At 39.8% G+C, this 17,458-nt stretch overlaps 1 protein-coding gene across 1 annotated transcript; it reads left to right on the forward strand.

The window, feature by feature from the left end:
- Positions 1-257: 257 nt before the first annotated feature.
- Positions 258-4,947, forward strand: LOC100553386 (dual specificity protein phosphatase 13A). Its single transcript, XM_003223146.4, has 3 exons — positions 258-675; positions 4,216-4,433; positions 4,647-4,947. Exons 1-3 carry the CDS (start codon positions 428-430, stop codon positions 4,868-4,870), a joined length of 690 nt encoding a protein of 229 aa, XP_003223194.4. The 5' UTR covers positions 258-427; the 3' UTR covers positions 4,871-4,947.
- Positions 4,948-17,458: the final 12,511 nt, after the last annotated feature.

Genomic DNA, 17,458 nt, shown 5'->3' on the forward strand with positions numbered 1-17,458 from the left:
TGAGACACTTGCATTCTTGGTGAGACGAGGAGAAACTCTTCAAAGACAGGGCTGAGCATAATCTTTCTTCACTGGTTTGAAGAAAGTCCATGCCACTACGGAATGTTTTGTGGCAAACCTGATATTCCAGTATCTGCCCTTATAGGCTTTCTTGCCCTAGATTCACCCTCAGTTTTAGAACCACATCCTGACACAAAACAGAGGAAGCAGGATAGTCCATAACAGTGTTGACAAAATCAAGAGATGTTGATGGCCAGAATAATGGGTGTTTTCTCACCAAAACATTTTCTTTTGGTAACAGCTTCTTATTTATTAGATTTGGTTCTTTACTGTTTGTTTCTCCTTTGGAGTGATACTTATTACACCGCTTTGCAATCTTGGATTGAACCACAAATGTCCAGCACCTGTCATCACTGTTGGATTCAAAATGACAACTGGAAAGGCTGATGCAGAAACAAGCCAAAGTGGCTCACATTCTCAGGTTTCAGGGAGGAGGGTTGTTGCTTTGATGATGATGGTGGAAGAGAATATATCACTCTCCAAAGATCCTGAAAGCTCTGGAACTTCTACACCCGAGACCCCCACTCTGAAAGACTTAGAAGAGCTCCTGAATACTGGGAGGCCCTCCTGTAACCATGTTGATGAAGTCTGGCCTAATCTTTTCTTAGGAGATCAGTAAGTAAATGTTGGTAGGACAGCTCAACATATCTTAACAACTATATCTTATCACTTCCACAATTGCATCCCTAATTAAATACCATTTACAAAGAGTCCTTAATTCTGTGACTTGATTGATTGCCAGATTGGTTATACCTGTTGAATATGTTGTCATCTGTACCAGAATATGCATAATCAAATATTTATGCATAAACAGTAGTAGCATTGCATCTGAATATTTTATAGATGCTGTGTATCAGTCATCTAGGAGCTTAGCCTTCTTTTATGACTCTGCACGCTCCTGTCAAGTTAGTTGCCTGCTGTTGGGAAACAGGCCTTGGGGAGAATTAAGGAAAACAAAGCGCAATTACATTATTTTCATACTGTAACCACTTTGATCTGCACAGGTAAGCTAACATGAATGAAACCTCTCCACTGAAAACAATTATCTCTATATATAAACAGCTCCAGGGAGAAGGGTGTTGGCTTAACCAACCTTCTCAATGGCAGTCAGTGTTATATATGGGCTGTAGAGGGGTTTTTTTTAAGGGAAATATTCAGTCATATAAAATCTTACTTACATTTGGAAATATGACATGATATATTTGCACTTCTAGCACTTTGGCCTAGATCCTTTGAACCCAATCCATGATTTTAACACTTTATCTTGTATGTGGTTTTTTATGACTTGCTTTTATTGTCTGATTGATTGGTTTTATTGTTTTGTTTTTTATATTGTTCTGTTTGGGCTTGGCCCCATGTAAGCCGCCCCGAGTCCCTTCGGGGAGATGGGGCGGGGTATAGGATTAAAATTATTATTATTATTATTATTATTATTATTATTATTATTATTATTATTAAATAGTACAGCTGAGACACAGATTAACCACTATGGTGGAAACAGACATCTCATAAAGATACTTGAATAAATGCAGTTCATTGATAGCTAAAATAATATACACGTTCCACAAAGCTAAACCAGGCTGGGGTGCTGAGAACCCTAGTCTCATAAATCTCTAAACCAGTGGTTCTCAATCTAGGGTTCCCATGTGTTTCTGGCCTTCAGCTCCCAGAAATCCTAACAGCTGATAAACTAGCTGGGATCTCTGGGAGCTGTAGGCCAAAAACATCTGGGGACCCCAGGTTGAAAACCAATGCTCTAGGTAGCTCTGTATCTTTATTTCTATGGCTTGTTCTTGGTCTTGCAGTTCTTCTGATGTCTGCAGAAGAGTAACCATTAGCCTATAGAGCCCAGATTAGGTGAACCACTGCTGTAAATCTATTACAAATAATTGTTCAACAAGCACTTCTTTGTGCTGCAAACCCTGGATTCTATGCCACCACAGTTAAAGTGAGTCCTTCTGAAATACAACATGCAGATTTATAATCAATGTACATTTTGGAGGACACATCACTCTATAGGTGGGTGCGTCTGTTTCACCAAACACTAGGAAGAGGGTGCTCTTGCACTCTAGCACTGAGACACCCTTTCACGCAGCATCACACCAGAGGCCAGTGATCTAGTAATAAATGATATAAAATGGGGGGGGGGGGGGAGGCAGATCCAAAAGAGACAATCAAGATATAAAATCAATACACAAAATAAGCCAGAGTTCAGTAGTAGTAATTCAAAAATGCCAAGGAAAATCCCAGAACCAAGGAATCCAAAAACAAATAATCAATCCAAGCTATCTCCATGAAGATGAATACAGGAATCTCTCCCAGGGAAACTCTCCAAAGGTACATAAGCATAGACAGGAACATAAAACAAGAATCTTGGCAATTCAGGAACTTGGAAATATGAGCAGGAGATGGATTCCCAAAAGCAACATTGTCTCCTCTGATATGCTTGAAGCCAAAGCAATTTAAGCCCGTCCAGGCTCCCATGCGATCATGCCTAACACACCTGGATTTCAAGGTCTTATTTTGGATCCGTTGGGAAGACCTAGTTTTCCTATTTTTCACACCCTGTGTTCTCAAGTCTAATCTACACTCCCTTGAAACCACCTCATCTTCCCAAGGCCTTTTCTCCAGGGAACTGGTACTTTCAGTTTCCCCCGTTGCCTAGGTATGATTTAAAGAGATCCAAACATCAGCCTGGTCAGCCTGACCTTCCTGAAATTCCTCCTGAACACTCACAGGCACCTCACTTTGGAACCTATCACACACACCCCCTCATCCTCTGAACATTCAGAAAAATCCTCTGACACTTTCCAGATTACAACAGGTGCCTTCAAATAACCTGTAACTAGGACACGGATGTGAGAGTGATATGGCTGCGACATCTATCACCCAATTGATCGCCAGGGTTGATTCAGCTGATCTGGCTGGCTAGGCAGGTGTCCCTCTCTCACCGCTCCATGTGCATCCCTCCCAAAGCTGCACGCTCGGTGGAAGAGGACAACACCCAGGTATAGAAGGAATGTATCGAGGTCTCCAATCTTCGGTCCCGGGTATACGATAGCTGTAACTAGCACAGATATAAAGTACAGAAAGTCTTTGATCATGTTGCCAGGCATTTTTCTAAATATATTTTGTAGGAAAATAAAATCTGCAGTAGGAAATAACATTTTGTACAATTGCCAACATGAGCTTTAATCAGAAATGAAGTTATTTTAAAATGAATAGATAAGAAAAAGATATACAGACATTTAAAAGTACTGCTGTTATTTTTTCATTCCTTTCAACTTCATCTAAGTTGTGTGCTACTCGGACCATCTACCCAACTGGTAGACAGCTCCACCTCCAAAGCTTTCTCAAACCACTGAAAGCTCTAATTTCCTCACTTGCTTGGGAAACTCCACTTAAGAAACACCAAAATCTCATGCTGTATAATCATAATTTCACACCAGTACTTTGCTCCTATGTTTCAGTCAATTCATGGTCTTGAGTACACTCAGAAGGCCTGCTACATTATTCAAGATGAGACTCTATCTTTGGAGCAATGCCTATTATTCTTGGAAGCTCTCCAACATCCTGTAGAATGTGATTCTGATCTGCAAATAATTTCTAAAACTATTTTAATATTCTGTCTAAACCCTACAGCCCGGGGCTGTGGCGCAGACGGGAGAGCAATGAGTCACTGACCAGGAGGTCATAAGTTCGAGGCCCGCTTGGAGCTATGTTGTTCGTCTTTGTCCTGTGTTAAAAAGGCATTGAATGTTTGCCTAATATGTGTAATGTGATCCGCCCTGAGTCCCCTTCGGGGTGAGAAGGGCGGAATATAAATGATGTAAATAAATAAATAAATAAATACTGTTGGTCAACCACCTTCAGGCTTTCTGTGGGCTCACAACCTTAGCGAGACTATTTCATCCTCACTATCACTGTCTTCTTTCTCAATATTTCCAAACATAATATCAAGGTTTTAAAAATGTTTTAAAGGGATTTTGTGTGTTTATTCATAATATAACATTATCCTTTTCGGAATATGAAATGCGTTTGAAATGTAAAGGGATCAATATTTTTTGAAAAAACAAAGCAAAAAAACAATGGCCAAAGAGAATAATCTTCCCTTGCTGGAAATCTGTTCCACCTTGCTATTTGTCTTTTCTTCAGTATTACAGGCCACAGCAGATTTGGTTTATGGAAAATGGGCATTAGCCATATCTTGAATGCTGCCCATGGAACACTATACTGCCAAGAACCCCATGACTTTTATGGTACTACTATTGAATATCATGGTGTTCCAGCTCATGACCTGCCTGATTTTGACATAAGTCCATACTTTTATCCAGCTGCAGAATTTATACACAAGGCCTTGGCTACACCAGGAGGTAGGAAATCACTTTGACTCATGAGTGATGTTGTAGTGTAGGAGATACAGCTTGGATATGATTGAGGATAAATGTTATTTAGTATCAGTACAAAAAGGAAAGAACAGCTGTTAAATATACAATTTCTCTCAATGATTTTTTAAGTTTTGTAGTTTGAAATGCCCTGTTTAAAGTTTATACAAAATGTTCCTGATCTTTTCCTTTCATTTGCAGGTAAAATCTTTGTGCACTGTGCCATTGGGATAAGCAGGTCATCTTCTTTGGTGCTGGCCTATCTGATGATATACCATAATTTATCTTTGGTTGAAGCAATTCAAACAGTGAAAAAACATAGGTGGATTTTCCCCAACCATGGATTTTTGAAACAATTGAGAAATTTGGACATTCAGTTAAGAGAAAAACTGAGCCGAAGTGAAAATATCCTTGATTGTCAGTAACAATTAATTATTGAATGTTTCCACTATTTGCTGTTCTTCATATTGATTTTCTAGCAAATAAAGCAACAGCCAATTCATGCTGGTAGCCATGTTTTCAGGAATTATATTTATCAATAACATTTATGTAAAAGCTAATAAGAGTGTACCCTTTTTCAAGCATTTGTATGTGTGTTTTTTTTAAAGTTGGGGACTAGAGTCTCACTTATCCAACGTTCTGGATTATCCAACGCATTTTTGTAGTCAATGTTTTCAATACATCGTGATCTTTTGGTGCTAAATTCGTAAATACAGTAATTACAACATAACATTACTGTGTATTGAACTACTTTTTCTGTCAATAACATGATGTTTTGGTGTTTAATTTGTAACATCATAACCTAATTTGATGTTTAATCCCTCCTTATTATCCAACATATTTCCTTATCCAATGTTCTGCCAGCCCGTTTATGTTGGATAAATGAGATTCTACTGTATTTATGTAACTCTGATAAGTTCATGGGATTGAAGTGGACCATGGGTATTGGTTTTATCTATGAGAGTTTGGAGGTGAACAGTAAACACATGATTGAAGAAAGTTGTGATTTGTTCCAGAAATTGGTGTAGAGCCTATATTTTTGAATCTCGTTGTAATCTTTTAAATTGTTGTCCTTAAGAACTAGACACAGGGGTTTTGAAAAAGCAGTCCCAGAATGGGTTGAATTCCAATCCACCATGATTCCAGGATTCATCATAGAATTCTACATATACTGAATTGCTGAAAATAAGGGATCTTTCTTTTACGGTATACTGAACTAGCACATATATCCGGCATTGCTTGAGTGTCATTGGGTCCGCTGCTCACCTACTTTCTCTCTCTACTTCATCTTTGAGAACGACTACTTCACAATGTGTCAATGGCAAGGCTCTGGCAAAGTGGACAGGCTCATACACTCCTCCCTTTCTCTTTTCTTTCTTTTCTTCTTCCATTGACATCAGAGAGGTTCACTTCACCAAGCAACAGCAAATCCAGTGGCATCACAGAGGGCCACTTCCTTTAGCAACAGCCTTTGAGCTACAGCGGGAGAAAGACATATAAGCATTGGCTTTTATAAATATAAAATGCCAATGAAAGACTGAGCCTTAGCTATTGAGCGTACACAAAGCTAGTCTGTAAACAAACACAATTATGCAAAATATTACAAATAATGTCAACCTATGGGATCAGTTTATATTTGGCAAGATAAACTTTTTATATGAGCAACTGTAGTAGTTTAAAAACGTATTTTTAGGAGATTCAGTTGCAGGTGATGTTTTTTGTAGGAGATGTTGAAACTCTTCAAATAGCTAAGGACAGATGAAAAGCAAAAGTAAAAGAAGACAGAAATAGGCTCAGAACCCAGGATGCAGCTGTTCAGTAACTTGTGTACACAAAGAGAATTACTATAATAGTCAATGCAGAAAAATTGAAGAAGACAACAAAAAAGAAAGAACAAGAGATCTACAAAATTTGAGAAATCATGGGGAAATTTAAATTATGAGTGGGAATGATATAGCACAAACAGGAGAACATACTACGCAATCAAGATGAAATAAAAAGGTGATGGAAACAATACAGTGAGAACCAGGCCTGTAGCGAGGGGGCGGTTTTAGGGGTTCAACCACCCCCCCCCCCGAAATTTTTCAGGTTATAAAAAAAACCTGGTTTACTCATGAATTTTAACTGGTTAACCAAATCCCCATGCTAAGTCTATGAGACACAAAACATTAAGAGTCCCTCCAGGCACTATCTCAAGCAGATATTGACAGGTTTGTAGCGAGGAGGGGTGTGTGCTAGGGGTTAACCCCCCCCCTGAAATTTTCAACCCCCCCCCCCCAATTTTTTTTCTGGCTACGGCCCTGTTGAGAACTATAAACATGAGATGAAAAAATGGCATATTCATTCAAAGAAGAAACTGAAGATGAGCGGGGGGGGGGGGGGGAGCGAAGTGAAGCAACACGTAGGGCACTTGGGAGAAAAATCCCAAGAAACAAAATGATTACAAAATTTTAGACAAGAAAAAGACAAAAAACATTTTACTCTCCTAGGATTTCATCTGTTGCAGACTTTAAACTAACAGATCAACAGGTTAGTCAGGTTATGTCAACTTTGACTACAGTATGTACTGTTGTTTTGTTTGTTTTTTTAGGCTGGATCTACATTGCCATCTAATCCGGTTTCAGAATGCAGATTATCTGCATTGAGCTGGATTATATAATAATAATAAAAAATAATAATAAACTCCCCGAAGGGACTATCTCCCTGAAGGGACTAAGGCCGGTTTCCAACATGTACAGCAAACATTAAATTGCCGGAAAGAAAACCATACAGACAATACATTGAAATAGACACATTATATGAGTCTACACTGCCATATACTCCAATCCAATGAAATTAATCTGCATTCTGAAACTGGATTGTATAGCAGTGTATATAAAGCCTCAGTTTAGCATTGCAGCATATTATATCACACACATTGAATATGTTTTGGGATTCATTTTCATAACTACAAGTATGTAATTTTCTGTTACTGTTTTTGTCGGAACACAGGCGCCTTAAAGAGCCACACACACAATATTTAGTCTAACAAAAGGTTTATTGCAACTCAAAAACAGGCTCAGAGACACTTAACTGCGGTGTCTCTGACCAAAACTCAAAGTTTTAGCCCAAACTGGGCTCAAAAAGAAGAACGGAAAAATAATCCAGATTAAATGGGTGGCTAATCCGGATTAAAACGCAGTCAATGGAATTGGCAGCAAACAGCGCTGTAGCAGGCTTCCTGGAAGACAGCACTGCACACAGAGAGTAAACAAAACCAGTTGAAGTTCCAAAAACAGCAGTAAACAAAGGTCCAAACTAACATCGTCTCCAAAGTGTTTACACAAGCCGTAGTCAAGTCAATAGCCAATCCAAAGGTAGTTTCCGAAGTGGGTAACCGGAGCCGAAGTCAAGGCAATCCAAAGCCAGGAAGGGAGAAAGCTGCATCCACGATAAACCAATCCAAATGTCATTACCAAAGGTCACCAAACAAAGCCGAAGTCGCCAGTCCAAAGGTCCAGGAAGGGAGAAAGCACGATAGTCCAATCCAAATCAAAGAATCACAGGAACCAGAAACGCCAGGCTGTAGAGCCAGGACACAAAGCCCAACAGGAAAAACAGGCAGCGACAAATCTACGCCATGACACTTTGCCTTCTGCAAAGGATCCCCATTTCATACCCTACTTTTAACTTACACATCATCATCCGAAGATGAGCTGGCGTCCACCCCATCATCATCCCCCACAGCTGTTCCTGTCGTCACACGTGAACCCCGGCTATCATCTCTCCAGTTCCTCCATCTCCTATCAAGACTTAGGTTTCCCCATGACCCGAGTGTATCACCTGTTTGCCAATCCTCCTGTCCCGAAAACCCCACAAACATATCACTAGAAATTGGCTCTGCACACGTATCCCTTATTTCTTGTACCCTAGTCCAGTCCAATGTGCCTTCCACATTTTCATCACTCTCAGACCCATCATCCCCAGAAAAACCCAAAAACGACTCCTCCTCTGTGGGAGCAGTAAGTATATCCCGGAGCTTCTTCCTTTCCCGTTCCTCATCTGATTCCTGATCCCGAGTAACCCTCTTAGAGCCTCTATTCACATCCAGCCTGTCTCCTTCTTCACTCATTGACTCCTTGCCACTTGAAAACCCTTCAAATGTGTCTTCATCAGAAGGTGCCATAAGTATATCCCGGATCTGTTTCCTTTGCTGTTCTTCATCTGGCACCTGCTCATGATTAACCCTTTTCCTCCTACTAGTAACTCCTACTACCATTTGTAATATTGCCAGCAGACTCAACTACAACAGTTTTGGGGTACATTTAATGTTTTGTGGCCTGGATTTTGTGTATCAAAATTTTGTAATTATGTACCGTAGTTTATTACATGTGTTTTGCAGCCGTGTGCTTTTATAGCATTTTGGTTGTTACAGTTCTTAACCATACCAACTATCACATGTTTGCTACCTTCAGATCCCCTCAGACATTCCCTTTCTCACCCATTAATTTCCAATGTTCCATTCTCTCACTCAATTTCACCAGCTCCTTGCCTCATTCCTATTACATCTAATATATAAAACAATATTTTCCATTAAAAAGTCAGTGACATAGACGTCCCCTTCCACTATCACTAGTCTCATCCTCAAATTTGCCTTAATGTGCCATTATCAACTATTGACATACATCCAGTTTATTTCCACTCTGCCTCGTCCTTCCATGTAAATCATGAGGCTGTGAGCTTTGCCATACCATGACTTTAGAAAATGGGGATCATAAATTCTGGGGCCTCCAAATGTATTGGACTACAACTCCTCTCTCCTCCACCCAGCATGGACAATGTTAATGGAAAACCATTCAAAAACTGGCAAGCCAAGAGTTCCTGCCTCTGCACTAAATTATCATCATCAATCACTGTTACTCAACAGTAGCAATTCTGTCCACATTTTGGCTGTCTCATGTCGCTAAAGGAACATCTTTGTCCAAATCATTGAGGCCGAGTGACAGCTCCTTTGTAAATAGGTTTTATAGTCACTTGTGAGAGCAGCCACAGTGATGATGACAAGCATGTAATTTCCATACTGTCAATTCATAAGACAAAATGATACATCGGAAGGAAGTGAGAATCATGGATAATCATAATGGCAGTGTCTATAATTAGAACAAATTTGATTTCAATACAAAATCTATGGGGTTTTTAAGAGGTAGTGGCTGTATCAGAGACAAAATCCTTTACAAAAAAACAAATAAGGCTTGTTGGATTTGTGTTTCTTTTCCTGTGGATGAACTGATCTCTGATACAGACACTAATTTCAAGAGCAACAATTTCTGTAAAGCTACAGATTTAACTTTGAAATTGTTCTAATTATAATTACATTATTCCCACTACATTTAGATGTCCCATTTTCTGATAAACCACTGACACTATATTGCCCTTTGAGGATTGCTTGCTAAACTGTGTTAATATGGGATCCTAATATTGTTATATTGGCACAGTCCATGTACCCAAAGCAGGAAAGTTTGGATCTGGGGACGGGTTTAAATGCATCCCTTTCTTCAATTTTAAAAGAAAGATCTCTGAAGGTAGATGCACCTATTTATATATAACTAGATGTAAACAGAGAAGGACCGAACAGCATATGCAGTTAGATATCATGTTTTTCCAATAAGTCATTGCCAAAAGAACCATTAACCTCTTGGCTTTTAACTGGGGGAAGGGGGAGTTTACAGTAAAATATTACAGCACTCAGCTGATTGGGTTGGAGGTTTCAGAAATATAAAACAGCTGAGGTGTTGGCTAGAAGATCCAAGTCTCAAATGCTGATGTATGATTGGGGTGTTATGAACGTATAGCTATTTTTATCTGAGAAACATTGGAGGTTTCTTTTACACCATCTGTTAAGGTGGGAGATAGAGTTTATCCATTTCTCTTCTTCATAAATTCTCTAAACATTCCTAAACAAAGAAAAAAAAATGAAACATTCTCATTTCTCCTGTTGTCTATGTGCTCTACTTATGATGGTGTCTGTGTTTATTCCATGGTTGTATTCCAAAATGAGCAGAGGTGCTGGATATATTCCTTTCCCATTCTTTGCTCACACCAGTTATCTGGCATATCTACCACGATGGCTGGATATGAACATATACCTATCCAAAGTAAAAGAGCACCTGGATATTAACTGGAGAAATGGACAGTGAAAGACACATTTACTGTCAACCAGGAAGGGATTGTTGGCTACCATTCTTCTTTTTATCCTTAAAAGTACCAGGCTGTGGCACAGCTGGTTAGTAGCCAGCTGCAATAAATCAATACTGACCAAGAGGTCGTGAGTTCGAAGCCAGCCCAGGTCGGAGTAAGCTCCCAACCATTAAAATAGTCCAACTTGCTGTTGACCTATGCAGCCCGAAAGATAGTTGCATCTGTCAAGTAGGAAATTTAGGTACCGCTTTATGCGAGGAGGCTAATTTAGCTAATTTACAACACCATAAAACATTCCAGCAGCGTGCGGAAGAATGAGGAGGTACTCCATCAAGGACTCGGTGTCACAAGTGAATGGTGAAGCAGCAGCTCTCCCTGTAGCCGGAATTGAGCATACCCTCATGAAGCTGGAAGCTGGAATGTTAAATTGCCTCTTTGTCTTTGAGTGCCATCCAATCTGACACTTTCATATTATTTATTTATTTATTTATTTATTTATTTATTTGCAGTATTGATATTCCACCCTTCTCACCCCGAAGAGGACTCAAGGCAGATCACAATGCAGAAATACATGGCAAACATTCAATGCCATTAGACATATGACACATATGATATGTGTGAACCTCACCTCCTTCAAGATGAACTGAATCACCTAATCTGGGCTCACAGGCTAATGGTTACTCTTCTGCAGACATCAGGAGAGCTGCAAGACCCAGACTAAACCACAGAAATAAACGTAAAGCCACCTAGGGAACTACAGACCGCATAGAGAAGCTGATGAAGAAACATAACCTACAAACAATCTACAGACCCACCAAGAACATTCAACAAATGCTACAGTTGGCGAAGGATAAAGGGGATCCTCTAACCAGTGCAGGAGTTTATCGTATACCTTGCAGCTGCGGACAAGACTACATTAGGGGACGGGCTGTGGCGCAGGCTGGTAAACAGCTGCTGCAATAAATCACTCTGACCATGAGGTCATGAGTTCGAGGCCAGCCCATGGCGGGGTGAGCACCCGTCAATTAAAAATAAAATATAGCCCCTGCTCGTTGCTGACCTAGCAACCCGAAAGATAGTTGCATCTATCAAGTAGGAAATAAGGTACCACTTATAAAAGTGGGGAGGCAAGTTTAACTAATTTACAACGTTGGAATGAGGAAGTGAGGAAGTGCCATCAGAGTGGATGATGAAGTAGCTCCTCCCCCCTGTGGCCAGAATCGAACATCCCCTTAGGAGAAGGTTAAATTGTCTCTGCGTCTGTCTGTCTGTTGTCTCGGTTCGATGTGTTTATGGGCATTGAATGTTTGCCCTATATGTACATAATGTGATCCGCCCTGAGTCCCCTTCGGGGTGAAAAGGGCGGAATATAAATACTGTAAATAAATAGGGCCCATCAAAGTCAGAGCCCAGACATAAATCAAAGAAAATGAAAGGCAGTGTAGACCAATTCAGCCAGAAAAATCAGCCATAGCAGAACACATGAAAAACCAAGCTGGACACAGAATATTATTTGAAAACGCAGAAATTCCAGGCCACTCGGGCAACCACTTTGTCAGACTACACAGAGAAGCACATGAAAGAACACAACAAAAAGGAAGAAACTATGAAAATGAAAAAAATGGCTACCTGTACTAAAAACACTAAAATCAAGACAGTGAGTAAGGAACACTTCCCAGACTCAGGAAGTCTCCAGACAGTAAGCAGTTAAGGGCAGGCCCGGCCCAACATGGGACGCTAACCATGCCCCTGCGTTGGGTGCAATGTTCCCAGGGGCGCTATCGAGCCCTTGGGAGGCAGGGCCACACTTGGCCCCACCTCCCGCACTGTGGGAGGTGTGGCTGAGCGATGCGGGGTCACGTGACGCAGGAGGCGTGGTCAGGTCTGGCCCCGCCTCCTGCAGCGCACACCCACTGTGGCGGGAATCCTTCCAGGTCGCGGCGAAGGCCCAGCCATGGGAGGCTTGGCTGCGCGGCACGGGAGGCGGGGTCAGGGCACAGGAGGCGGGGCCAGGTTTGGTCACACCTCCCGCGTCACGCGGCCATGCCTCCCACAGCGCGGGGGGCGCAAATTTTTTTTTTGCGTACCCCTTTAGATTTCCTCAGGCCGGTCCTGGTCAAGGGCTTACCCAAAGGATGCCTCCAGGCAACAAACCATTCAAAGGGAACAAAGGCCAGGCTACTTCCAAGCTTGCTAATTGCACCCTTCACACTAATTTAACATACAATGGTTCTTTCCTCCCACCCTGGACATTCCACAGGTATATATAGTCCACTTGCTTGACCACCATCAGCTCCTTTGAAGATGCAAGTCACAGATGCAGATGAAGCTTCAGGAGAAAATGCTGCTAGAAATATGGCCATACAGCCCGGAAACCACACAACACCCCAGTGACTCTGGCCATGAAAGCATTCAACAATACAAATTTGAGTAATTTTCAAGTTTTTCTGATAGCTGATCATAAACCAAAAACCCAGCCACTCAGATGACTGTGTATCTGGAATAGAGCAGAAAGATGATATAGGAAAGATAGTAAAGTGAAGCTGAAAAAATGCAGTCACAAACAGAATCAAAGAGTGGTGCTGAAACTAAGAAAAAAAACTGGTAATGTATAAATGTCTCTTCATTGAAAAGGTATAAAGATAAAAAGAATGCTATTTACCCGTAGTCTTGGAGGAAAATGCCTTATCTCTGGAAACTGCAACAGGTAGAAATGTGAGTTCAAAAATGGCCTAAGCAGAGAAAATCGCTGCTACGGAACTGGAATTGCCCTAATAGAAGGCAGTATTGAAATGGGGAAGCAGCAGATATATATGCCTATTAAACACATGACTTCCAAATTTATGGAATATTTGCAAGCTTTGTTTGGAAAGAGTAATATATCCATAAACAATTACAAACTTTGTGAAGCATGGCGGTAACAATGAATTTGGAAGGATGTTTAGGGCTAGTTCTTCCAAATCAGCTGTTTATGAGTCAAATTAAATCACAAAAGTGATGGCTGATATTCATTTAATTATTAGAGAGGCAGTTAATAAAGAAACAGAGTCATTATTCTCAGAAAATGGAGAAAAAAAACGAAGAAAATTAATTGCAATTCACCGGTCAGCAGTTCAGAATTGAATAAAATGAATTAATTAAACATGCTCAATTATAATGACGTATAATAATAAATTATACAAGGAATATTCACATACCAATGAATTAATGAGACATAGGAATAGGATGTCAGAACAGACAGCAAAGGTAGTGAGGAGACGGAAACCATAAAAGAGTACATAAGGAAGACTTGGTATTTGGATGAAGTGGATGAAAAAGAATGGCAAGATGTAGAAAAAAATTCAGGAGGAGAATATAACTCTTCTGAAGAAGAACAGGACATAAAATTAATTTTTTTCAAACGGATACTTTTAAGAGTTTAGAAGAGTGTTATTATGAAACAATTCATCAGACTCACAATCAGATAATAACATAAAGAAGTCTAGAACAACATCTATTCTTAGAAAACTAGTCAGTAGGAGCTGATATCCCACTGCCAGCTATATTCAAAGAAATAATAATAATAGCCGAATAGTCTTTTTCTTTAAATTCAAAAAGGTTTTTTAGGCTAGGTCAAAATTATGTATGTTAGACTGGAAACAGATAAGAGTTATTATCTCTTATTAATGCTCTGATTTGGGGCATTCTTTCAGCGGTATTTGTGCCTCATGAAGGGGACACAACATTAAAGGAAGTACAGTAGAGTCTCACTTATCCAAGCCTCGCTTATCCAAGCCTCTGGATAATCCAAGCCATTTTTGTAGTCAATGTTTTCAATATATCGTGATATTTTGGTGCTAAATTCATAAATACAGTAATTACAACATAACATTACTATGTATTGAACTACTTTTTCTGTCAAATTTGTTGTATAACATGATGTTTTGGTGCTTAATTTGTAAAATCAGAACCTAATTTGATGTTTAATAGGCTTTTCCTTAATCCCTCCTTATTATCCAAGATATTCGCTTATCCAAGCTTCTGCTGGCCCGTTTAGCTTGGATAAGTGAGACTCTACTGTAGATGAACAAAGGGCAGATACAGCCCTGAATAAAGCTCACAAGGTTACATCTTCAGTGACAGCATTCCATGATTCAACCAGTACCTTGGGACCAATAACACTCAGAAGGGTTTCAGAAGCTATTGATGTTGCATCAGATCACATTGACAGAAGGCTTCATTATGCTATGAGCATATTGATGAGCGTAAGGAAGGAAATTAGATGATTTTTGATTACAAGAACCTGTCAGAAGGAATTCCTCTTATAATAGCAGATCAGTTTCAGGTGACAAACTATGTCAGCTTGAATGGATGAGAAGCTCACTGTGATAATATATTGCAGTGTTTCTCAACCTGGGGGTCGGGACCCTGGGACAGTTGCGAGGGGGGTTTCAGAGGGGTCACCAAAGACAATTAGAAAACACATATTTCTGATGGTGTTAGGAACCCAAATCCCTCCAGTATTTTCTGTTAGTCATGGGGGTTCTGTGTGGGAAGTTTGGCCCACTTTTATCATTAGTAGGGTTCAAGGCCCTTTGATTGTAGCTGAACTATAAATACTATGTTTAGAGGATCAAGACCAGCGTGCCCACAAGTCATCATGGGTAGTGGCCTTAAACAATGAGATGGCTAAAATTGGCCTTCCTTTACAATTTTTGAATGATCTAGGACCTAGGGCAAAACAAGTGCTTATGCAACGCACTCATGATATCTATGCTCAATTGGACCTAGCAAGTATAGGTAGGTCTTCTGCCACAAAGTGTTTAGCCTCCCACAAAATGAATACTCATTTAGAACACTATTTGACTATTCCAGTTCCGTTACCCTTAAGAAGAATATATACTAGGGCCAGGTTTGAACAACTTGGTATTATGATGCAAACTGGTCACTACTGTAACATCCCAAGAAATGAAAGATATTGTGTCTGGGGAGATCAAATAATGGAAGATATCGAACATTTTTTTGATTGACTGCCCAGCATATGCCGAACTTCGACACAGTTATTTACATCCATTACTATCTAATTTTAGGTCCCCCAACAGAAATGATCTTCTGACAGTCCTCTTGCAAGGACAAGAAAGATCCACCATAATTAGAGGAAGCCTTTTTATCCTGGAAGCTATCAAGAAAAGAGCACATTTCCTGAAAGAAGAATCAGGAAAATAAGATTTTGTCGGCAAACAGATGGTCAGCTGCCTGTCCTCTCATCCTTTTTGCCTTGTTTTTATTTATGTTGCACTTTGAAATGGTCATATGACTGGTCAAACAAATAAATTATTATTATTATTATTATTATTATTATTATTATTATTATTATTATTATTATTATAATAAATACTAGCAACTACAACTCCCAAATGCCAAGGTCTATTTTCCCCAAACTCTACCAGTGTTCAAATTTGGGCAAATGGAGTATTCATGCGAAGTTTGGTCCAAATCCATCATTGTTTTGAGTCCACAGTGCTCTCTGAATGTAGGTAAACTACAACTCCAAAACTCTGTGTCAATGCCACTAAGCCCTTCCAGTATTTTTTGTTGTTTATGGGAGTTTTGTGTGCCACATTTGGTTCAGTTCCATCCTTGGTGGAGTTCAAAATGATCTTTGATTGTAGGTGAACTATAAATCCCAGCAACTATAACTCCCAAATGACAAAATCAATTCCCCCTCCCCAACCCCACCAGTATTCAAATTTAGGCATATCGCGTATTTGTGCCAAATTTGGTCCAGTGAATGAAAATGCATTCTGCATATCAAAGAAATAATAATAATAGCCGAATAGTCTTTTTCTTTAAATTCAAAAAGGTTTTTTAGGCTAGGTCAAAATTATGTATGTTAGACTGGAAACAGATAAGAGTTATTATCTCTTATTAATGCTCTGATTTGGGGCATTCTTTCAGCGGTATTTGTGCCTCATGAAGGGGACACAACATTAAAGGAAGTACAGTAGAGTCTCACTTATCCAAGCCTCGCTTATCCAAGCCTCTGGATAATCCAAGCCATTTTTGTAGTCAATGTTTTCAATATATCGTGATATTTTGGTGCTAAATTCATAAATACAGTAATTACAACATAACATTACTATGTATTGAACTACTTTTTCTGTCAAATTTGTTGTATAACATGATGTTTTGGTGCTTAATTTGTAAAATCAGAACCTAATTTGATGTTTAATAGGCTTTTCCTTAATCCCTCCTTATTATCCAAGATATTCGCTTATCCAAGCTTCTGCTGGCCCGTTTAGCTTGGATAAGTGAGACTCTACTGTAGATGAACAAAGGGCAGATACAGCCCTGAATAAAGCTCACAAGGTTACATCTTCAGTGACAGCATTCCATGATTCAACCAGTACCTTGGGACCAATAACACTCAGAAGGGTTTCAGAAGCTATTGATGTTGCATCAGATCACATTGACAGAAGGCTTCATTATGCTATGAGCATATTGATGAGCGTAAGGAAGGAAATTAGATGATTTTTGATTACAAGAACCTGTCAGAAGGAATTCCTCTTATAATAGCAGATCAGTTTCAGGTGACAAACTATGTCAGCTTGAATGGATGAGAAGCTCACTGTGATAATATATTGCAGTGTTTCTCAACCTGGGGGTCGGGACCCTGGGACAGTTGCGAGGGGGGTTTCAGAGGGGTCACCAAAGACAATTAGAAAACACATATTTCTGATGGTGTTAGGAACCCAAATCCCTCCAGTATTTTCTGTTAGTCATGGGGGTTCTGTGTGGGAAGTTTGGCCCACTTTTATCATTAGTAGGGTTCAAGGCCCTTTGATTGTAGCTGAACT

The sequence above is a fragment of the Anolis carolinensis genome, chromosome 3 (genome assembly GCF_035594765.1).
Source record: "Anolis carolinensis isolate JA03-04 chromosome 3, rAnoCar3.1.pri, whole genome shotgun sequence".
NCBI lineage: Eukaryota > Metazoa > Chordata > Lepidosauria > Squamata > Dactyloidae > Anolis > Anolis carolinensis.